Source organism: Palaemon carinicauda, chromosome 3, assembly GCF_036898095.1.
Source record: "Palaemon carinicauda isolate YSFRI2023 chromosome 3, ASM3689809v2, whole genome shotgun sequence".
Taxonomy (NCBI): domain Eukaryota; kingdom Metazoa; phylum Arthropoda; class Malacostraca; order Decapoda; family Palaemonidae; genus Palaemon; species Palaemon carinicauda.
The window spans coordinates 130,176,763-130,201,824 of record NC_090727.1 but is presented as its reverse complement, the minus strand read 5'-3'; the positions used below and the strand labels follow the sequence as shown (position 1 = coordinate 130,201,824).

Genomic DNA, 25,062 nt, shown 5'->3' with positions numbered 1-25,062 from the left:
TTTTCTCTATACACTTTCTCTCTTTACACATCAGGGAATACTGAACATGCTACATTTATTTACTTTCTTTTCAAAACGGTTGATAAAGAAACATCTGATCCCAAATCTGAGAAAAAGTGAGTGGGTTGAGTACATCATTATTGGCTAATGGAACTTGGAAGAAAGTAACAACCCCAAAATTAAGACAAAGCCGTCAAAGGAAAATGGCCCTAAATACCAAACAAGGGTTGCCAAGAATCTATAGGGAAGATATTATATTTTAGATAAGTAGTATAAGCGTGGGAATGTTGAAATTAAGGAGTAAGGAAATTTCAGAAATGTTGGCAAGAAGAGTAATATCAAAATTTCATCAATTTCAAACAGGAAAATGGCTCTGCTCAATGTTAGGAAACCTATAAGGTTGTTTATAAGACAAGTGTTGAGCAGCTGAAATACAGTTTGACTTTTTATGGTGAACTATATGAATGGTATCAAAGATACACTTGTATTATGATACCATGTGAGGCTTATCCAATATTATTGTTATTATTATTATTACTTGCTAAACTACAACCCTAATTGGAAAAGCAGGATGTTATAAGCCCAGGGGCTCCAACAAGGAAAAATAGCCCAGTGAGGAAAGGAAGCAAGGAAATAAGAGAATTAACAATTGAAATAAAATATTTTAAGAACAGTACTAACAACACTAAAATACATTTTTAAATATTTAACTTAGCCGGTGAATATATAATAGCTGCAACTCTGCGGCTCGACAGAAAACATACTAAAAAAACTCGCGAGCGATCGCTATGAAGGTTGCGGGTGTGCCCACCAGCGCCAACTGTCGGCCAGATACCACTCTTGTATGTAAACAAAACCTTCAATTCTTCTCTGTCGACGTTGACGACAAGACGTATTCATACTCGCTGTAGAACCTGGAGTTTTCCCATCATAATTGGTGAAGTACTTTATTTTGGTTTGAGCTTTCGCAGTACAGGTGTTTTTTCCTCAACATAAACTATGGATTGTTTTTGGAATTTTCTTTGACTAATTCAAAATGGCTGACCCTTCTCAAGTACCTAGATTTCGAAAGTGTAATGCTAGGGACTGTAATAGGCGTCTTCCAAAGGCTTCTCTCGACCCACATACTGTTTGTTCCAATTGACGGGGTAAAACCTGTCAATTGGGAGATCGGTGTGAGGAATGCGTGGGCCTTTCGGAATTCGATTGGCTCGAATATGATAAATATGCACGCAGACTAGAGAGAGATAGGGTAAGGAGAAGTTCATCTAGGTCCGTAGATTTTTCCTCTCCACATGCCCCTGAACCTAATCCTTCCCCTGTAGTGGTTGTTCCTAACCCCCCTTCTAGCACTCAGGAACCGTCTATGCAAGACATGTTACGTGCTATTCATGCCTTGGGGGAGAGAGTTGAAGCGTTAGCAAGTGAGCGTAATCAACTCATGGCTGACGTGAAGGAACTTAAGTGCCATAGTGCCACGGCGGAAAGTGGGAAAGTGATTAGTGCGCAAAGTGTTGTGAACAGTGTTGCGACCGAGGGTTCGTCTGTTCGTGCCTGTCGTTCACCTAGTCCGGGACCTCTTGCAAGCTCCCAAGCCCAGGGGAGAAGCAATGTCGTACGACTTATGGGTTCGAGAGGCCTTGATCAGCGAACAGACGTTCCCTCTATGGTATCAGGCGTATCTCGTCAAGATCGCCCCTACCATAAGACGAGAGAGCCCATTTTTACCTCGTCTTCCGAAGGCTTTTCACGCAAGAAACCATGGAGCAAGGTTTCTAGGCCTCTTAAACGCAAGTCGGTCCCTTCAGGACAGGTCCAACGTCCTGGATGTAGTCATTGGGACAGTTCGGACCCGTTGCAGTCATCGGATGACTGCTCGCCGCCTAAGCAAGGCAAAGTTGTGCCGTCTCAGACGCTAACCCCGTCTGTTACCGCACCCGTTCCCGTAGACCCTAAATGGGTTATACTGCAGGACATGCAGTCTAAGCTTGCGTCCCTTATGGAAGACTACAACGCAGACAAGGTTTCCGTTGAGCCTAACCGTTTATCTCATAGAGATCCTGGCCTTCAGCCACCCAAGCGTTCTGTTGTGTGTCCTGTTGACGTTGGTGTAGCCATCTCACGTCAAACAGTTGGGGTTGTACCACACCCGATGCGGTCTCGTGTGGATTTTCAGCCGCATGTGGACGTTAGGCAACTCGCTGATGCGCCTGGTGACGTTCAGGACGTTCGTCAACCATCAGAGTTGACTTGTTTTGACGCGGTGCGTCAACCTCCGCAACCTAGAGTTGTTTTGACTGCACAACCCAGGCGGTCTAAGCAGTCTCGGGTGGACGCTGTGCGTCCTCACGCACCTGTTGTTGTTGACAGTTCCCAGACTGTTCAGCAGGTTCAGGACGCTGCGTCCTGCTCCGCCACTTATGCACCAGTGCGGGCGGACGCTGCGTGTCAAGCATTGCCAACCCCTTTGCTTGTTTCTCATCAGTTGTCAGATGAGGAACTTTCGGATGAGGACGTTGCTGACCCTCAGCCTGAGGATCATCCTTCAGATATTGATGAGCCTAGAGCAGTACCGCCATCTATGGACTTTAAAAAAGTCATGCTCATTTTTAAAGAGTTGTTTCCTGAACACTTTGTCTCTGTGGCTCCTCGTTCGCCGCCGTCTGAGTTTGTTTTAGGCGTACCTGCTGCCATGCCAGCCTTTACAAAACTCGTTCTCTCTCGCTCATCCAAGACAGCTTTACGGCTGTTAGGCGATTGGTTGGAAACCAAGAGGAGTTTAGGTAAGACGGCCTTTGCCTTCCCCCCATCTAAACTCTCGTCTAGATCGAGCGTCTGGTATGCCACGGGAGAAGTTCTCGGCTTGGGAGTTCCTGCCTCTGCCCAGGGCGACTTCTCAAGTCTTGTAGACTCTCCCCGCCGCCTAGCCATGAGACGCTCGAAGATTAGTTGGTCATCCTCAGACCTTGACCATCTACTTAAAGGCATTTTTAGGGCTTTTGAAGTTTTCAACTTCCTTGACTGGTGTTTGGGAGCCTTGAGTAGGAAAATCTCATCAGCCGATAGAGATGTCTCCTTACTCATTATGTCCTGCATGGATAAGGCCATCCGCGATAGATCCAATGAGCTCTCCTCCTCGTTTACTTCAGGAGTCCTAAAGAAACGAGAGTCTCTGTGCTCTTTTCTGTCAGCAGGAGTGACGCCCTGTCAACGATCTGAGCTACTCTTTGCCCCTTTGTCTAAGTTCTTGTTTCCTGAACTTTTAGTTAAGGACATAGCGTTGTCTCTAGTGCAGAAGGACACCCATGACTTGGTTGCGTCCTCGGCTCGCAAAGGGACCCCTTCGTCTGCCTTGTCTGCTAGACCTAGGATAGACACTCCAGCGTCCAGGTTTATTCCGTCCTTTCGTGGCAGAGCCCCCGGCAGGGGAAGTACTCGTGCCGAAGGAAAGAGAGGAAAGAGGAAAGGAGCTAAGTCCTCGCGTGGCAGAGTCTGACTGCCCGCAGCTTCAGACAGCAGTAGGTGCCAGACTCAAGAACTTCTGGCGAGCCTGGGAGAAGAGAGGCGCAGATCAACAGTCTGTGAGGTTGCTCAGAGAGGGGTACAAAATCCCATTTGTACGCAAACCTCCTCTAGTGACTTCCCCCATCGATCTCTCTCCCAGGTACCGAGAGGAAGCAAAGAGACAAGCCCTGAAACTAGAAGTGTCTCTTTTGCTAGAGAAGGGAGCGGTGGTCAAAGTCTCGGACCTTCAATCACCGGGGTTTTACAACCGTCTCTTCCTAGTACCGAAGAAGACAGGAGGTTGGAGACCGGTGCTAGACGTCAGTGCTCTGAATGTCTTTGTCACAAAGACAAAGTTCACCATGGAGACCACGAAGTCAGTCTTAGCAGCGGTCAGAAAGGGAGACTGGATGGTCTCTCTCGACCTAAGAGACGCTTACTTCCACATCCCCATTCACTCAGATTCCCAACCTTTTCTGAGATTTGTGTTCGACAATGTGGTGTACCAGTTTCGGGCCCTGTGCTTTGGCCTAAGTCCTGCTCCTCTCGTGTTTACGAGGCTTATGAGGAATGTGGCAAAATTCCTCCATTTATCGGGTATCCGAGCCTCCCTTTATTTGGACGACTGGCTTCTCAGAGCCTCGTCCAGTCATCGCTGTCTGAAGGATCTCAATTGGACTTTGGATCTGACCAAGGAATTGGGACTTCTGGTCAACTTGGAAAAGTCCCAGCTGATCCCATCCCAAACTATTCTGTATTTAGGGATGGAGATTCGCAGTCCAGTTTTTCGGGCTTTTCCGTCTGCCCCTAGAATAGATCAAGCCCTGCTCGTAATCCAAAGGATGTTGAAGAGAGAACGTTGCTCAGTCAGGAATTGGATGAGTCTAGTAGGAACTCTATCATCCCTGGAGCAGTTTGTCTCGCTAGGAAGGCTACACCTCCGACCTCTACAATTCCATCTAGCTTTTCACTGGAAAAAGGACAAGACGCTAGAGGCGGTCTCGATCCCGATTTCCGAAACAGTAAAGACTTGCCTGAATTGGTGGAAAGACAATATCAGTCTACGAGAGGGACTTCCCCTAGCAGTTCAGAAACCAAACCACGTTCTATTCTCAGACGCATCGGATTTGGGTTGGGGTGCGACACTGGACGGTCGGGAATGCTCAGGTCTGTGGACCTCAAGTCAGAGGAGCATGCATATCAATGGCAAGGAGCTTTTGGCAGTTCACCTGGCCTTGATGAGCTTCGAGAGTCTCCTTCGAGACAAAGTGGTGGAGATCAACTCGGATAACACCACAGCCTTGGCGTACATTTCCAAACAAGGAGGCACCCACTCCCTGACACTGTACGAGATCGCAAGGGACCTGCTCATCTGGTCAAGAGATCGAGGCATCTCCCTGGTAACGAGGTTTATCCAGGGCGACTTGAACGTTCTAGCAGATTGCCTCAGTCGGAGAGGTCAGGTAATTCCTACCGAATGGACCCTCCATAAGGATGTGTGCAAGAGGCTTTGGGCGACTTGGGGTCAACCCACCATAGACCTCTTTGCAACCTCGATGACCAAGAGGCTTCCAATCTATTGCTCTCCAGTCCCAGATCCAGCAGCAATACATATAGATGCCTTTCTCCTAGATTGGTCTCACCTAGACCTATACGCATTCCCACCATTCAAGATTGTCAACAAGGTACTGCAGAAATTCGCCTCTCACGAAGGGACAAGGTTGACGTTAGTTGCTCCCCTCTGGCCCGTGAGAGAATGGTTCACCGAGGTACTTCGATGGCTGGTAAACTTTCCAAGAAGTCTTCCTCTAAGAGTAGACCTATTAAGTCAGCCACACGTAAAGAAGGTACACCAAAGCCTCCACGCTCTTCGTCTGACTGCCTTCAGACTATCGAAAGACTCTCGAGAGCTAGAGGCTTTTCGAAGGAGGCAGCCAGTGCGATTGCAAGAGCGAGGAGAGCTTCTACCATTAGAGTTTACCAATCGAAGTGGGAAATCTTCCGAGACTGGTGCAAGTCAGTATCTGTATCCTCGTCCAGTACCTCTGTAGCCCAAATCGCTGATTTTCTCTTATACCTGAGAAGAGTTCGCTCCCTTTCAGCTCCCACGATCAAGGGCTACAGGAGCATGTTGGCTTCGGTCTTCCGGCATAGAGGCTTAGATCTTTCCAACAATAAAGATCTACAAGATCTCCTTAAGTCTTTTGAGACCTCTAAGGAACGTCGTTTGGCTACACCTGGATGGAATTTAGACGTGGTCCTAAGATTCCTCATGTCAGACAGGTTTGAGCCTTTACATTCAGCCTCCCTGAAGGATCTCACTCTTAAGACTCTTTTCCTGGTGTGCTTGGCCTCGGCTAAAAGAGTCAGTGAGCTTCATGCCTTCAGCAAGAACATCGGTTTTTCGACAGAAAAAGCCACTTGTTCTCTTCAACTTGGTTTCCTGGCCAAGAATGAACTGCCTTCTCGTCCTTGGCCTAAATCTTTTGATATTCCTAGCTTATCAGAGATCGTAGGCAACGAACTAGAGAGAGTATTATGCCCCGTTAGAGCTCTTAAGTTCTATTTAGCTCGTACTAAGCCTTTACGAGGTAAATCTGAAGCGTTATGGTGTTCGGTTAAGAAACCATCCTTACCTATGTCAAAGAATGCTTTGTCATATTTTATCAGATTGTTAATACGAGAAGCTCATTCCCACTTGAGTGAGGAAGACCGATCTTTGCTTAAGGTTAAGACGCACGAGATTAGAGCTATAGCAACTTCCGTGGCCTTCAAGCAAAATAGATCTCTGCAAAGTATCATGGACGCGACCTTTTGGAGAAGCAAGTCAGTGTTCGCGTCATTTTCCTTGAAAGATGTCCAGACTCTTTACGAGGACTGCTACACACTGGGTCCATTCGTAGCAGCGAGTGCAGTAGTGGGTGAGGGTTCAACCACTACACTTCCCTAATTCCATATCCTTTTAATCTGTCTCTTGAAATGTTTTTAAAATTGTTTTTATGGGTTGTTCGGAAGGCTAAGAAGCCTTTCGCATCCTGGTTGATTTGGCGGGTGGTCAAAGTCATTTCTTGAGAGCGCCCAGATTAGGGGTTTTGATGAGGTCCTGTTGTATGGGTTGCAGCCCTTGATACTTCAGCTCTTGGGAGTCTGTCAGCATCCTAAGAGGATCGCTGGGCTCCGTGAGGAAGACAGACTTACAAGGCAGAGTAATCGTCTAAGTCAGCTTCCTTACCAGGTACCTATTTATTTTGGTTTTGTTGTATTGATAACTGTCAAAATGAAAAAACTCTTAGCTTATACGCTGTAAACATAATTACCTCTGGTCTCTACCCACCTCCTTGGGTGTGAATCAGCTATTATATATTCACCGGCTAAGTTAAATATTTAAAAATGATATTTTAATTATAAAATAAATTTTTGAATATACTTACCCGGTGAATATATAAATTAAATGACCCTCCCTTCCTCCCCAATAGAGACGCAGCGGGACGAGAAGAATTGAAGGTTTTGTTTACATACAAGAGTGGTATCTGGCCGACAGTTGGCGCTGGTGGGCACACCCGCAACCTTCATAGCGATCGCTCGCGAGTTTTTTGAGTATGTTTTCTGTCGAGCCGCAGAGTTGCAGCTATTATATATTCACCGGGTAAGTATATTCAAAAATTTATTTTATAATTAAAATATCATATTTCATATATAAACTATAAAAACTAGCAAAATAAGAGGAAGAGAAATAAGATAGAATAGTGTGCCTGAGTGTACATCATCTTATGAGTTATTTCAGTATTAAAAAATAGAGGGAAATGAAAAAGTGTGAAAAGAAAAAAAACTGAAACATATTTATACATGCAAGTCAAATTGGAATATTAAAGAAGGTGTCTACAAATTTTGCATCGAAAAGTGGTTAGTGAAAAATGGGAATATTAAAGGAAAATAATAAGTAATGTCAGGAGTGAGTTATATATATACAGTATATATATATATATATATATATATATATATATATATATATATATATATATATATATATATACACACATACACACACATATATATATATATATATATATATATATATATATATATATATATATATATATATATATATATATATGTGTGTGTGTGTGTGTGTGTTAGTAATATTAGGACTTATTTAAGTGCAGTTACAGAGAATAGTCGAGCTTTCATGCTATAGTTGAGGACAGTCAGGGAAGATGAAGTGGAGTGTCTCTTCTAAGAGAACGACACTCCAAAATCAAACCATTGTTTTCTAGTCTTGGGTAGTGCCATAGCTTCTGTTCCATTGTCTTCCAATGTCTTGGGTTTAGAGTTCTATTGCTTGAGGGTACACTCTGGCACACACTTCTATCCATTTCCGTATATCTTTTCCTCACTTGGCTATTTACCTAGTTGGAGCCATTATATGTCTTATAGCATCCTTCTTTTCCAAATAGAATTGTATCTAAGCCAGTAATGATAATGATAATAATAACAATAACAATATAGATTAAGTATCATTTGTTTCAGAAGTCTTTTATCATTATAGAAACTTGCTGATAGAATTAACCCAAGTAGGAAGAGTGTTTAATCAGTCAGGTTATTGAATGAACGTGTGTCGCTACCTAGAAATCCCAAATAGAAATATAATACTCAACTTGGGAGCATGGATCTCCAAAACGTTTGACATCTTCAAAAAACAAAATAACAGAGAGCTACGAAAAACATGTCCGAACGTTTACGGGTGCTAACAAGGAATAATGGGAGAAGGTTAGGTAGTGGTGGTGGTGGTGGGGTGGGGGGTGGGGGCAGTAGCTGTAGGGAACAACACCTCGTAGTAACGGGGGATTTTTAGAAGGGGAAAGTCTAATTGGAAAGGGATCTCTGGTAGTGGTATCACTCGCCCCAGTTTTAATACCGACACCCTTTAGGGGTGAGCGAGCTGGATATATTCCTAGCACTCCATGCAACTTTTTTCTATGGTATATTTAGCAGTATTTATACCTTTGAAATGGTGCTTTAAGGAGCATTTCACTGGGCAACACAGGTCTCTCACCCAGAAATAGATTTTTCCTTTGTCAAAATCCCTTTTTTAGTTGTTCTTTTCCAAAGAAAATAGATTAGTTTCACAAAATTTTTCTCATGATGAAACTAGTTTAGATATCATGAAAGTTCAAAAGGTTGACACCTGACATGCACTAGTTGATAGGTCACCATGGAATTAATGATATGTATGTCATGAAAAGGAAGAGTATAATGTAAGGTTTACTTTAGTGGTATACTTTATTTTATTCCACAAGGTAAAAATAGGAAGCCTTAGCACTTGACTTTCCTTGATTTAGTTATTTTGTTGATAATTTATGACTTTTGTCTTATTTGGACGTCAAGAGTTATATAGTTATTTTTGTGTGTCGTATTTTTTGTTCAACCAGTATTTTTTTTTTTTTTTTTTTTTTTTATAAAGTAATACTTTTTAATAGGGCACAGATGACAGAATATAGCCGTATGAATTGCTATATCATTATTTCAGTTGAGATAATTTATCTCTAACATTTTTTTCTCCCTCACAATAAAAATTTATGATTCCAGGTATACTGTAAAGTACTTAGTAATTTTTGATGAGTAGCTTTTCAAATGTGGTATATCTACATGGTATTTTGATTATTTTTGAAAGGGATGATAGGTTTCAAGTTGATTTCCATCATATTTATGCATGTAAATTTGAGGAAAAAATTATACTCTTGAATTAGATAACATTAAGGTTGAAAAATGTGATAACTTACATCATTGATATTATTGTGATAAAGTAGTTACTTTTCAGTACTTTAAAGGTTTGTTCTGTCGAGATATTTGTAGTTTAAATGCACTGTAACTGATATTACACAATTTTGACAGGCTGGAGTCCACAGAAGACTTTGCAAAGAACCTCCTAGAGCATCTCATGGTATGAAACGCAAGTTGCAGTCCATGAAGATAGCCAACGTCTTGGAAACTTTAGCGCAAGTTTGGAACGCAGACGGTTCCCAAGAATATGAAGCCGAGGGTGACGCAGACTCGGACATCCAAAACGGTGACGTCAAGCCAGTTAAAAGGGTCCTCTACGATTCGGGTGGAACTGCCGGGAGAAACGTCAAATTGTACGACATCCCCAGCAGGTCAAAGACGCCGAGCGGTAACCCTAATGCGGGGGTGTACGTATACGACTTTAAATCGGAGTGGCACAACACCCTCCCTTTCATCAAGAGGGGTCCAACAGTACACCAGTTTTGGTGTGATATTTGCAAAGTCATGGATTTCTGTGACTACCAGGGAAATGACGGCATTCGGTGGCATGTCCAGAGCCTTGCGCATCAGGAGAAAGCCAAGGAGCTGCAGAAAGTGCCAAAACCACCTCCAAAATCAACAACTCCAGGAAAATCAGCTGTTCAATTGGAAACAAAGGTGAGATGTTAGATTATTTCTCGTTTAGAAATTTCAAGATATTTTTTGTCGGGTGGGGTTTTTGTCATGTGGGGATTTTGTCGGGTGGGGTTTTTGTCATGTGGGGGTTTTGTCGGGTGAGGGTTATGTCGGATGGGGGTTATGTCGGATGGGGGTTTTGTCAGTGGGGGTTTTGTCGGTTCCCCGGCTAATACTATGTACAGAAAGGATGATCTCTTTTATGGATGAAGATTTACAATTTTAGTTTCTTTGTCTCTCATGTAGTCATCTATTCTACAATACAAGTGAAAGTTTTCTGATCTTACTTTGTCATTTGTTTTCTCTTTTATTATTGGTAAATTTTATGCATGGGTTATAGAGAGATCTATAATTTTACTCAGATATTAGATTTTAGTGAAAGAGAATTGTACCCTTCAGGTCCTATAAGTTTTATTCTAAGCCTGGGTATTTTTTACTCCTTTCTGACTCGTATGAGTCATCTATGTCTGGTTGTTCTATTTCTCTCTTATTAAGTGTATCAGATTTTTACAAAATATATAAATCTTTTTATTAATTGAAAGGAAATTTATTCAGCTATACTAGGAAATTTTTAAAATAATTCCTAGTGCTAATTGGAGTTAGGCAAGACATCCACAAAATAGGTTGGGCACTCAGTTGAAGAATTATTTGCATGAGTGTTATGGGAGAGGAACAAAGCAAATGAAAAGATTATAACAAGAAGAAAAGTGGATAAACAGGAAAAGAATGGTTGCATATCACAGTATAATTATTTTTCTTACGATTGATAGATTTTACATGATGCAATACAACGATAAGTAGAAAGGACAGAGTCAGCAACAGTGCTATGAAAAAGTGATTACAGCAGCTTAAAGCCTTCACTGAGTCCTCCCTTCGTTCCCCTGCAGAATCACAACAAACAGATGTCATTCTTTACTTAACCCTTTTACTCCCAGGCTATTTGGAACTTTCCAACCCTTAACCCCCAGGCGTTTTTTTTTTTCAAGCACATTTTGCAATATATATTTTTTAAATTGTTCTAACAGCCTTAATTTTTGTCATAGAGAGGTCAGGTTGGTCTCATTCTTTTGGAAAATGCCCGAAGTTTCTCATAAAGTTATCAAAAATATGCAAAAAAAAAAAATGTAAATAGCAGTTTTTTGCAAGGACATACCAGTATGTCCATGGGAGTAAAGGGATGAGTTTTGTGAAACGTACCAGTACGTCCATTGGGGGTAAAAGGGTTAAGTGGAAGATGAATACTGTAGAAGCAAAGACCATTATGGATACAAACTGGGCAAAAGAGGTGCATACTCTCATTCTTCCGCATACATATCTATTTTAGTGGCTCATTGATTTGTATATGCAGAGGTTCATCATGTATAATGTTTGCCATGAACATGTAGGATCCAGGACTCTTTTATGTGAGGCTTTTATAGGATTGTATGAAGGATTCAAAGAAAAATATTACTGTTATTAAATATCAAACCTGAATCATAACTGCCACTGACATGTGCGACATCTTATATATGATATGTCAGATGTTCCATTTTGCTTAAAGAGTTCCCACCTCTTTTAGGTCTGGGTCCGCATCTTTTTTCTGCTCCTCTCATTTTTATATGTACTGTTCTGCCTGATAGCTCCTTTCCCCATCTCTCCACACATCCAAACCATTTCAGTCTTAGCGATTTCTCTTAGTGACATCTCTTTGCAACCTCCTCATTTAGTAGTGGATATTTATTATGTAAATAACAATGAATATTGGCATTTTTTCAATATTAATCTTACCCGATAATCATGTAGCTGTCAACTCCGTTGCCCGACAGAATTCTACGGACGGGATACGCCAGCGATCGCTATACAAGAGGGGGGTGTACTCACCAGCGCCACCTGTGGCCAGGTACTGCAGTACTTCTTGTTGACACCACCTCAATTTTTCCTCTGTCGTGCTTCCGGCAAGACCTACATGGATACGCTTATAATTTTGGAGTCTTTGTTCACGGTTTTGGTGAAGTATTGCTCTGAGATTTCAGCTTTCGCTATACAGGAAGCTTTTCCCTTAGCTTAGATAGCTTTTGGATTGATTTTGATTAATGGTATAACAATCTTTGCTTTAATTTGGAATCCCCCCTTGACTGTTCTCTGATTCAAGATGTCCGACCATTCTCAAGCTCCTCCCCAAAGACGATGTAGGACTTGTATTAGGCGTCTTCCGAAGGCCTCGGTTGATCCTCACACCGTTTGTTCCGACTGTAGGGGAAAATCCTGTCAGTTGGAAGATCGATGTGAGGAATGTGCCAGACTTTCGGAACTTGATTTTATTCGATTTCTCAAGTATACGACTAAGTTAGAGAGAGAGAGAGTTAGGAGGAGTTCGGCTCGCTCTTTACTTTATTCCTCCCCCCATGATCCTCAACCTTTTCCTCCCCCTGTAGTGGCTACCCCCGAACCTATTATTAGTGCTCAGCCTGATATGTCGGATGTTTTACGTGCCATTCAGGCTTTAGGTGATAAGGTGGAGTCGGTAGTGAGTGACCACAAGTTTCTCTTGGCAGATGTCAAGGAACTTAAAGTGAAAAGTGCAGTGGGAAGTGGTAGTGCCAGTGCTGTGCCTAGTGTCAGTGTCAGTGTTGCGCATGAGGATACTTCTGTGCGTGCCAGTCGTCCTCCCAGTCCGGGACCTCTTGCAAGCTCCCAAGCCCAGGGGAGAAGCAATGTCGAAGGGCAAAAGGGTTCGGCAGGCCTTGATCGGCGCACAGTAGTATCCTCAGTGGTTGCGGGCGTATCTTATAGAGATCGTCACTTCCACTCTCAGACGATTGAGCCCTTTATTTCCTCGTCTGCAGAAGATGTTTCCGGGAGGAAACGCTGGACCCAGGTCTCAAGGCCTCTTAAGCGTAAGGTCCAGACCGCGCGAGTCCAACAGCCCGGGTGTAGCCACTGGGCTAGCTCGGACTCGCCGCAGTCATCGGATGGCTGCACGCCTCCTAAGAGAGGTAAAGCTTTGCCTCAACAGACCTCAACTTCTGTTAAAGCTATGCCTCAACAGACCTCAACTGCTGTTGATCCCAAGTTGGCTATGCTGCAGACTATGCAGTCGCAGCTTGCGGTGTTGATGCAGGAGTTTCAGGCAAAGAAGGTTATCACACCTCCTCCTGCGAGCGCTCCCCCACCTCTGCGCAGTCCAGCCTGCCAGACGTATGAGGTTGAGGTTCCTCAAGCTACCTCCATGCGTGAGCTACCGCTTTGGGAGTTGCCAGATACCAGCGCTGTGCAGCAACCTCCACTTTCCTTGAGGCAGGAGCCTCTTGCCACGCGGCAACCTCCTCAACACTTGGGGCAGGAGTCTTATGCTTTGCAGCAACCTCCTCTACCCTTGAGGCAGGAGCCTCTTGAGTTGCAACCATCCTCGAGGCAGCAACCTCTTGCGGTGCGACAACCTCCACCATCCTTGAGGCAGCAACCTCAACTCTTGCAGCAGCCACCTCCACTTTCCTCGAGGCTAGAACCTCAACTCTCGAGGCAAGCACCTCAACTCTTGAGGCTAGAACCTCAACTCGTGGGACAAGAGCCTCTCTCTGCGCAGCCACCTCAACCCTTGAGGCAAGCGCAACCCTTGAGGCAGGAACCTCATGCTATGAGACAGCCACCTAAACGCATGCAGCAACCACTTTCTTCTCAGCTTAAGCCGCTTCCTATTCAACTTGAACCGCAGTTTATGCAGCATGAGCCTCATGCTTTACAGCATTCGCCTCTCACCACGCTTGCTCCTCAGACCCCCGCAGAACCTCCTTCATCCCAGCCTCAGGACTTTGTCATTACCAGCCCTCATCCTTTTCAGCAGACTCTTGAGGATGAATCCGCTAGTGCGCATGCACCCGTGCTTCAGGATTCAGCCATTCAGCATACTGCTTTATCGTTACCTCTCGCTTCTCAACACTCAGGTGATGAGGTTTCTGAGGATGAAGCGGCTCACCTGGATGATCCTTCATCTGATGTGGAGGAACCCAAGTCATTGCCACCCTCCATTGACTTTCGCAAGGTCCTTACTCTTTTCAGAGAGTTATACCCTGAACATTTTGTTTCTGCTACCCCTCGTTCTCCTCCATCCGAGTTCTCTCTAGGCATGCAACCTGTTAAGTCTGCCTACACTAAGCTTGTCTTCGCCAGATCGTCAAAGAGAGCTTTGAGAATATTAGGGGATTGGTTGCAGTCCAAGCAGCAACTGGGAAAAACGTCTTTTATGTTTCCGCCTCCTAAGCTGGCTTCTAAGGCGGGCGTCTGGTATGCCACGGGAGAGGATCCAGGCTTGGGGGTCCCTGCCTCTGCCCAGGCTGACTTCTCAAGTTTGGTTGACTCTCCACGAAGGTCGGCTATGAGACGCTCTAAGGTCTGCTGGACCTTTTCTGACCTGGACCACTTCTTAAAGGGAGTCTTTCGCGCCTTTGAAATTTTTAATTTCCTCGACTGGTGCCTGGGGGCCTTGAGCAAGAAGACTGCCCCTTCTGACAAAGACTCGGCCATGCTGATTATGTCCTGTATGGACAAAGCAATTCGCGATGGTTCCGGCGAACTTGCCTCTATGTTTGTATCGGGAGTCCTCAAGAAAAGGGAACAACTTTGCTCCTTCCTTTCCACTGGTATCACCTCTTGCCAAAGGTCACAGTTACTTTTTGCTCCCCTGTCTAAGTTCCTGTTTCCTGAGGATCTTATCAAGGAAATGTCTGCGGCTCTTATACAGAAGGATACGCATGACCTCGTGGCCTCTTCAGCACGGAAGGCTAAGGTTGCACCTTCAGTTCCAAGAACTTACCGCACCCCAGTGGCTGATACTCCTGCTACCAGATTTATTCCGCCCTTTCGTGGTAGAGCCCCCAGCCGAGGAAGTACCCGCCCAGACGGTCACAGGGGCAGGTCCAAGAAAGGTACCAAGTCTTCGAAAAGCAAACATTGACTCTCCTCCTCTCCAGACAGCCGTAGGAGCCAGACTCAAGACCTTCTGGCAAGCTTGGGAAAGAAGAGGTGCAGACGCCCAGTCTGTCAAGTGGCTAAGGGAGGGTTACAGGATCCCATTCTGCCGCAATCCCCCTCTGACCACTTTTCCCATCAACCTCTCTCCCAACTACAAGGAAAAGGACAAGAGGCTAGCGTTACATCAAGAGGTGTCGCTCCTGTTACAGAAGGAGGCAGTGGTGATAGTCCGGGATCATCAATCCCCGGGCTTTTACAACCGTCTCTTCCTGGTGGCCAAGAAGACAGGAGGTTGGAGACCGGTGCTGGACGTCAGTGCGCTCAATGCTTATGTCACCAAGCAGACGTTCACTATGGAGACGACGAAGTTGGTCCTAGCAGCGGTCAGGCAGGAGGACTGGATGGTCTCGTTGGATCTGAAAGACGCCTACTTTCACGTCCCCATTCATCCAGACTCCCAACCTTTTCTGAGATTCGTTTTTGGAAAGATTGTGTACCAATTCCAAGCCCTGTGTTTTGGCCTAAGCACAGCACCTATGGTGTTTACGCGACTGATGAGGAATATTGCCAAATTCCTCCACTTGGCGGACATCAGAGCCTCCCTTTATTTAGACGACTGGCTTTTAAGAGCCCCCACAAGTCGTCGCTGTCTGGAGAGTCTCAGATGGACTTTGGACTTGACCAAGGAACTGGGTCTTTTGGTCAACTTAGAGAAGTCCCAGCTTATTCCTTCCCAAACTATCGTTTACCTGGGAATGGAGATTCGGAGTCAAGCTTTTCGGGCTTTTCCGTCGGCCCCAAGAATCAACCAAGCCCTAGAGTGCATCCTGAGCATGCTGAAGAGGAACAGATGCTCGGTGAGACAGTGGATGAGTCTAACAGGGACCCTGTCATCGTTAGCCCTGTTCACCGAGTTAGGGAGACTCCACCTCCGCCCCCTTCAATACCATCTAGCAGCTCACTGGGACAAGAATATGACGCTCGAAGCGGTCTCTATTCCTGTTACCAAAGAGATGAAGACCACTCTCATGTGGTGGAAGAGCAACATCCTTCTCAAGGAGGGTCTCTCGTTAGCTGTTCAGACCCCCAATCTTCATCTCTATTCGGACGCATCAGACTCGGGCTGGGGCGCGACCTTGGACGGACAGGAATGCTCGGCAACATGGAACAAGGAACAGGAAACGCTTCACATCAATTGCAAGGAGTTGTTGGCAGTACATCTGGCCTTAATGAACTTCAAGTCCCTCCTGCTAAACAAGGTGGTGGAGGTGAGCTCCGACAACACCACAGCCTTGGCATACATCTCCAAGCAGGGAGGGACTCATTCGAGGAAGCTGTACGAGATAGCAAGGGACCTCCTCATTTGGTCAAGAAGTCTAAACCTCACGCTGGTAACGAGATTCATTCAGGGCAACATGAATGTCTCGGCAGATCGCCTCAGCAGGAAGGGTCAAATCATCCCCACAGAATGGACCCTTCACAAGAACGTGTGCAACAGACTTTGGACCTTGTGGGGTCAGCCAACGATAGATCTGTTCGCCACCTCCATGACCAAGAGGCTCCCATTGTACTGTTCCCCAATTCCAGACCCGGCAGCAGTTCACGTGGATGCTTTTCTGCTGGATTGGTCCCATCTCGATCTATATGCATTCCCGCCGTTCAAGATCATCAACAGAGTTATTCAGAAGTTCGTCTCTCACGAAGGGACACGGCTGACGTTGGTTGCTCCCCTTTGGCCTGCAAGAGAATGGTTCACAGAGGTACTGCAATGGCTGGTCGACGTTCCCAGGACTCTCCCTCTAAGAGTGGACCTTCTACGTCAACCTCACGTAAAGAAGGTACACCCAAGCCTCCACGCTCTTCGTCTGACTGCCTTCAGACTATCGAAAGACTCTCTAGAGCTAGAGGCTTTTCGAAGGAGGCAGCCAGAGCGATTGCCAGAGCAAGGAGGATATCCACTCGCAGAGTCTATCAATCCAAGTGGGAAGTCTTCCGAAGCTGGTGCAGAGCCAATGCAGTTTCCTCTACCAATACCTCTGTAACCCAAGTTGCTGACTTCCTGTTACATCTTAGGAATGTTAGATCTCTTTCGGCTCCTACGATCAAAGGGTACAGAAGTATGTTGGCATCAGTTTTCCGCCACAGAGGCTTGGATCTTTCCTCCAACAAGGATCTACAGGACATCCTTAAGTCTTTCGAGACCTCTAAAGAACGTCGCTTGTCCACTCCAGGCTGGAATCTAGACGTAGTCTTAAGGTTCCTTATGTCTCCTAGATTTGAACCTCTCCAGTCAGCCTCTTTCAAAGACCTTACTCTCAAAACTCTTTTCCTCGTCTGCCTTGCAACAGCCAAAAGAGTTAGTGAGGTTCACGCCTTCAGCAGGAACATAGGATTCACATCCGAAACAGCAACATGTTCCTTACAGCTCGGGTTTTTGGCAAAAAATGAACTTCCTTCACGTCCTTGGCCTAGATCGTTCGAAATTCCTAGCCTTTCCAACATGGTGGGTAACGAGCTAGAGAGAGTTCTTTGCCCTGTCAGAGCTCTAAAGTACTATCTTAAAAGGTCAAAACCTATACGAGGACAATCAGAGGCCTTATGGTGTGCCATCAAGAAACCTTCGATGCCTATGTCCAAAAACGCAGTTTCGTATTACATAAGGCTTCTGATTAGAGAAGCTCATTCTCACATGAAGGATGAAGACCTTGCTTTGCTGAAGGTAAGGACCCACGAAGTGAGAGCTGTAGCTACTTCGATGGCCTTCAAACAGAACCGTTCTCTGCAGAGTATTATGGATGCAACCTATTGGAGGAGCAAGTCAGTGTTTGCATCATTTTATCTCAAAGATGTCCAGTCTCTTTACGAGAACTGCTACACCCTGGGACCATTCGTAGCAGCGAGTGCAGTAGTAGGTGAGGGCTCAGCCACTACATTCCCTTAATCCCATAACCTTTTTTAACCTTTCTCTTGAATGCTTTTATTGTTGTTTTTGGGTTGTTACGGTAGGCTAAGAAGCCTTCCGCATCCTAGTTGATTTGGCGGGTGGTCAATTCGTTCTTGAGAAGCGCCTAGGTTAGAGGTTGTGTAGAGGTCCTTTAGTATGGGTTGCAGCCCTTTATACTTCAGCACCTTAGAGTTGTTCAGCCTCCTAAGAGGAACGCTGCGCTCAGTAAGGAAGACGAACTTATTAAAGGCAGAGTAATGGTTCAAGTCGACTTCCTTACCAGGTACTTATAATTTCATTGTTATTTTGAATAACTGATAATATGAAATACGGGATACTTAGCTTCTTGATATACATGTACACTGGTTTTCACCCACCTCCCTGGGTGTGAATCAGCTACATGATTATCGGGTAAGATTAATATTGAAAAATGTTATTTTCATTAGTAAAATAAATTTTTGAATATACTTACCCGATAATCATGATTTAATTGACCCACCCTTCCTCCCCATAGAGAACCAGTGGACCGAGGAAAAATTGAGGTGGTGTCAACAAGAAGTACTGCAGTACCTGGCCACAGGTGGCGCTGGTGAGTACACCCCCCTCTTGTATAGCGATCGCTGGCGTATCCCGTTCGTAGAATTCTGTCGGGCAACGGAGTTGACAGCTACATGATTATCGGGTAAGTATATTCAAAAATTTATTTTACTAATGAAAATAACATTTTTCATCAATCTTTTCACCTCGGCCATCTTGTTGCTATCCTTACTGGCCTCTTCTCCATGGTCGTTACAGCTCTTGCAGCACTGTAGACAGGACCTAAGGTTCTGCAGAGTCCTTTGTGGCCTAGGAGCACTGCTTTTTTTCCATTAGATTTCAATCCACTCTAATTTGGCCTCTTCCAACCAGAATTTTCAACATCTTTTGCCTTAAATTTCTCCAACATTCACCTCTTTAGGCATTACAGAAATTCCTTGATTGTGGTCAGGAAATGTGCATGATTGGCCTCGATTTTAGTGGTGCCTTTGACAGTGTTAATCATGAAGCCCTTGTTTTCAGACTCAAACAGTTGGGAGTTGGTAGGTTGTTTCTTAGCATTATTATTTAATTTTTAAGTAATAGATCTCTAGAGTTGTTGATGGGCACCATAGTGCATATAGGAATGTTATATCTGGTGTTCCACAGGGTAGTGTTCTTGGTCCATTACTTTTCATACTATATATACATGACATGAGGTTTGGCCTAGAAAACAAGCTTGTATATGCAGATGATGCTACTCTGCATCAATTCAATTTCTTGAATGTAGATTTTGGATTGCTGAATCCCGTAATAGAGATCTAGCTAAAATTAGTGCATGGTGCAAATTATGGGGTATGAAGTTGAATCCTAACAAAATTCAAAGTATGATTGTAAGTAGGTCAAGTACAGTGGCTTCTCAACATCCGGATCTCAGCATTGATGATGTTTTTTTAACTTTGTATGACTTTTAAAATTTTAGGTGTGATTCTTGACAGCAAATTTACTTTTGAGAAACACATTAGGTCAGTGTCTTCTTCAATTGCACAAAAAATTGGCTTATTGAGAAAGTCTTACAAGATTTTCAGTGATCAATCTATTCTGAAAAAGTGTTTTAATTCTTTCATTCTACCTTGTTTTGAATATTGTTCTCCTGTCTGGTCTTCAGCTGCAGATTCTCATCTTAATTTGTTAGACAGGAACTTACGGTCTATTAAATTCCTTATTCCTGATTTAGATAGATATTAGTCTTTGGCACCATCGTTCAATTAGTTCATTATGCATGTTGCATGAGGTTTTTCATAATTCTGACCATCCTTTACATTTGGATCTTCCTGGACAGTTCCATCCTGTTCGTAATACTAGGCATGTAGTTAATTCTAAGTCAGGCTTTCTCCATCATGAGGCTCAATACTACACTATTCTAGAAGTTTTATTCCAGCTGTGACCAAGTTGTGGAGTGATCTTCCTAATCAGGTAGTTGAATCAGTAGAACTTCAAAAGTTCAAACTTGCAGCAAAGGTTTTTATGTTGAACAGGCTGACATAAGTCTTTTTATATTTCATATGTGACATCTGTTTTGATGATGTTACTATTTTTTAAAATAATTTATTGTTAATTTTTTCTCATTGTTTATTTATTTCCTCATTTTCTTTCCTCTCTGGGCTATTTTTCCATGTTGGAGCCCCTGGACTTATAGCATCTTGTTTTTCCAACTAGGGTTGTCGCTTGGCTATTAATAATGATGATAATAATAATCCATCAAGTGACATCTTTGGCAATGAAGAATTGCTTCAGTTGTCTCATTTTATTACCTTATAAATTGATTCACGTGTCTCATTGAATTACTATACAATACAATATGTTAATAGTTATAGCAACTTCCTGTCCTTTCATTACCTGCTTTATAGTCAAATTTTGTTGCTTTACTCATTACTTTGTCAGATGTCCTCTCAAAATCAACAAATAGTTATAGCAACTTCATGCCCTTTCATTACCTGCTCTATAGTCAAATTTAGTTGCTTCACTCATTACTTTGTCAGATGTCCTCTCAAAGTCAACTAATATATTAGTTATAGCAACTTCCTGCCCTTTCATTACCTGCTCTATAGTCAAATTTAGTTGCTTCACTCATTACTTTGTCAGATGTCCTCTCAAAGTCAACAAATATATTAGTTATAGCAACTTCCTGCCCTTTCATTACCTGCTTTATAGTCAAATTTAGTTGCTTCACTCATTACTTTGTCAGATGTCCTCTTAAAGTCAACAAATAGTTATAGCAACTTCCTGCCCTTTCATTACCTGCTTTATAGTCAAATTTAGTTGCTTCACTCATTACTTTGTCAGATGTCCTCTCAAAGTCAACAAATAGTTATAGTAACTTCCTGCCCTTTCATTACCTGCTCTATAGTCAAATTTAGTTGCTTCACTCATTACTTTGTCAGATGTCCTCTCAAAGTCAACAAATATATTAGTTATAGCAACTTCCTGCCCTTTCATTACCTGCTTTATAGTCAAATTTAGTTGCTTCACTCATTACTTTGTCAGATGTCCTCTCAAAGTCAACAAATAGTTATAGCAACATACTGCCCTTTCATTACCTGCTTTATAGTCATATTTAGTTGCTTCACTCATTACTTTTTCAGATGTCCTCTCAAAGTCAACAAATATATTAGTTATAGTAACTTCCTGCCCTTTCATTACCTGCTCTATAGTCAAATTTAGTTGCTTCACTCATTACTTTGTCAGATGTCCTCTCAAAGTCAACAAATATATTAGTTATAGCAACTTCCTGCCCTTTCATTACCTGCTTTATAGTCAAATTTAGTTGCTTCACTCATTACTTTGTCAGATGTCCTCTCAAAGTCAACAAATATATTAGTTATAGCAACTTCCTGCCCTTTCATTACCTGCTTTATAGTCAAATTTAGTTGTTTCACTCATTACTTTGTCAGATGTCCTCTCAAAGTCAACAAATATATTAGTTATAGCAACTTCCTGCCCTTTCATTACCTGCTCTATAGTCAAATTTAGTTGCTTCACTCATTACTTTGTCAGATGTCCTCTCAAAGTCAACAAATAGTTATAGCAACATCCTGCCCTTTCATTACCTGCTTTATAGTCAAATTTAGTTGCTTCACTCATTACTTTGTCAGATGTCCTCTTAAAGTCAACAAATATATTAGTTATAGCAACTTCCTGCCCTTTCATTACCTGCTCTATAGTCAAATTTAGTTGCTTCACTCATTACTTTGTCAGATGTCCTCTCAAAGTCAACAAATAGTTATAGCAACATCCTGCCCTTTCATTACCTGCTTTATAGTCAAATTTAGTTGCTTCACTCATTACTTTGTCAGATGTCCTCTCAAAGTCAACAAATAGTTATAGTAACTTCCTGCCCTTTCATTACCTGCTCTATAGTCAAATTTAGTTGCTTCACTCATTACTTTGTCAGATGTCCTCTCAAAGTCAACAAATATATTAGTTATAGCAACTTCCTGCCCTTTCATTACCTGCTTTATAGTCAAATTTAGTTGCTTCACTCATTACTTTGTCAGATGTCCTCTCAAAGTCAACAAATATATTAGTTATAGCAACTTCCTGCCCTTTCATTACCTGCTTTATAGTCAAATTTAGTTGCTTCACTCATTACTTTGTCAGATGTCCTCTCAAAGTCAACAAATATATTAGTTATAGCAACTTCCTGCCCTTTCATTACCTGCTTTATAGTCAAATTTAGTTGCTTCACTCATTACTTTGTCAGATGTCCTCTCAAAGTCAACAAATATATTAGTTATAGCAACTTCCTGCCCTTTCATTACCTGCTTTATAGTCAAATTTAGTTGCTTCACTCATTACTTTGTCAGATGTCCTCTCAAAGTCAACAAATAGTTATAGTAACTTCCTGCCCTTTCATTACCTGCTCTATAGTCAAATTTAGTTGCTTCACTCATTACTTTGTCAGATGTCCTCTCAAAGTCAACAAATATATTAGTTATAGCAACTTCCTGCCCTTTCATTACCTGCTTTATAGTCAAATTTAGTTGCTTCACTCATTACTTTGTCAGATGTCCTCTCAAAGTCAACAAATAGTTATAGCAACATACTGCCCTTTCATTACCTGCTTTATAGTCAAATTTAGTTGCTTCACTCATTACTTTGTCAGATGTCCTCTCAAAGTCAACAAATATATTAGTTATAGTAACTTCCTGCCCTTTCATTACCTGCTCTATAGTCAAATTTAGTTGCTTCACTCATTACTTTGTCAGATGTCCTCTCAAAGTCAACAAATATATTAGTTATAGCAACTTCCTGCCCTTTCATTACCTGCTTTATAGTCAAATTTATTTGCTTCACTCATTACTTTGTCAGATGTCCTCTCAAAGTCAACAAATAGTTATAGCAACTTCCTGCCCTTTCATTACCTGCTTTATAGTCAAATTTAGTTGCTTCACTCATTACTTTGTCAGATGTCCTCTCAAAGTCAACAAATAGTTATAGTAACTTCCTGCCCTTTCATTACCTGCTCTATAGTCAAATTTAGTTGCTTCACTCATTACTTTGTCAGATGTCCTCTCAAAGTCAACTAATATATTAGTTATAGCAACTTCCTGCCCTTTCATTACCTGCTCTATAGTCAAATTTAGTTGCTTCACTCATTACTTTGTCAGATGTCCTCTCAAAGTCAACAAATATATTAGTTATAGCAACTTCCTGCCCTTTCATTACCTGCTTTATAGTCAAATTTAGTTGCTTCACTTATTACTTTGTCAGATGTCCTCTTAAAGTCAACAAATAGTTATAGCAACTTCCTGCCCTTTCATTACCTGCTTTATAGTCAAATTTAGTTGCTTCACTCATTACTTTGTCAGATGTCCTCTCAAAGTCAACAAATAGTTATAGTAACTTCCTGCCCTTTCATTACCTGCTCTATAGTCAAATTTAGTTGCTTCACTCATTACTTTGTCAGATGTCCTCTCAAAGTCAACAAATATATTAGTTATAGCAACTTCCTGCCCTTTCATTACCTGCTTTATAGTCAAATTTAGTTGCTTCACTCATTACTTTGTCAGATGTCCTCTCAAAGTCAACAAATATATTAGTTATAGCAACTTCCTGCCCTTTCATTACCTGCTTTATAGTCAAATTTAGTTGCTTCACTCATTACTTTGTCAGATGTCCTCTCAAAGTCAACAAATAGTTATAGTAACTTCCTGCCCTTTCATTACCTGCTCTATAGTCAAATTTAGTTGCTTCACTCATTACTTTGTCAGATGTCCTCTCAAAGTCAACAAATATATTAGTTATAGCAACTTCCTGCCCTTTCATTACCTGCTTTATAGTCAAATTTAGTTGCTTCACTCATTACTTTGTCAGATGTCCTCTCAAAGTCAACAAATATATTAGTTATAGCAACTTCCTGCCCTTTCATTACCTGCTTTATAGTCAAATTTAGTTGCTTCACTCATTACTTTGTCAGATGTCCTCTCAAAGTCAACAAATAGTTATAGTAACTTCCTGCCCTTTCATTACCTGCTCTATAGTCAAATTTAGTTGCTTCACTCATTACTTTGTCAGATGTCCTCTCAAAGTCAACAAATATATTAGTTATAGCAACTTCCTGCCCTTTCATTACCTGCTTTATAGTCAAATTTATTTGCTTCACTCATTACTTTGTCAGATGTCCTCTCAAAGTCAACAAATAGTTATAGCAACTTCCTGCCCTTTCATTACCTGCTTTATAGTCAAATTTAGTTGCTTCACTCATTACTTTGTCAGATGTCCTCTCAAAGTCAACAAATAGTTATAGTAACTTCCTGCCCTTTCATTACCTGCTCTATAGTCAAATTTAGTTGCTTCACTCATTACTTTGTCAGATGTCCTCTCAAAGTCAACAAATATATTAGTTATAGCAACTTCCTGCCCTTTCATTACCTGCTTTATAGTCAAATTTAGTTGCTTCACTCATTACTTTGTCAGATGTCCTCTCAAAGTCAACAAATAGTTATAGTAACTTCCTGCCCTTTCATTACCTGCTCTATAGTCAAATTTAGTTGCTTCACTCATTACTTTGTCAGATGTCCTCTCAAAGTCAACAAATAGTTATAGTAACTTCCTGCCCTTTCATTACCTGCTCTATAGTCAAATTTAGTTGCTTCACTCATTACTTTGTCAGATGTCCTCTCAAAGTCAACAAATATATTAGTTATAGCAACTTCCTGCCCTTTCATTACCTGCTTTATAATCAATTTTAGTTGCTTCACTCATTACTTTGTCAGATGTCCTCTCAAAGTCAACAAATAGTTATAGCAACATACTGCCCTTTCATTACCTGCTTTATAGTCAAATTTAGTTGCTTCACTCATTACTTTGTCAGATGTCCTCTCAAAGTCAACAAATATATTAGTTATAGCAACTTCCTGCCCTTTCATTACCTGCTCCATAGTCAAATTTAGTTGCTTCACTCATTACTTTGTCAGATGTCCTCTCAAAGTCAACAAATATTTAGTGTAATCTTTAAGTTGTCTGGTATTACGTCTATAATTGACTAAGTGTAAAAATTGTTCTTTTTTTATTTCCTTTGGATGAAGCCAAGCTAGTAAAAGAACTGAAGGATCTTTGAAGAATCCTTTTAGTCGCTAGCTACCTCCGCCTTTTAACTTTAATCAACCTCCTTTCATTCATCTTGCTAT

At 42.3% G+C, this 25,062-nt stretch overlaps 1 protein-coding gene across 4 annotated transcripts in view; it reads left to right on the top strand.

Moving 5' to 3' along the window:
• LOC137638522 (uncharacterized) overlaps nucleotides 1-25,062 on the top strand; it is a 361,032-nt gene that overhangs the window by 303,062 nt on the left and 32,908 nt on the right. For all 4 annotated transcript variants that reach the window (XM_068370640.1, XM_068370641.1, XM_068370642.1 and 1 more), the window contains one exon: nucleotides 9,397-9,942. In XM_068370640.1, the coding sequence (XP_068226741.1) occupies nucleotides 9,397-9,942 (546 nt within the window). The remainder of the gene's footprint in view (nucleotides 1-9,396; nucleotides 9,943-25,062) is intronic.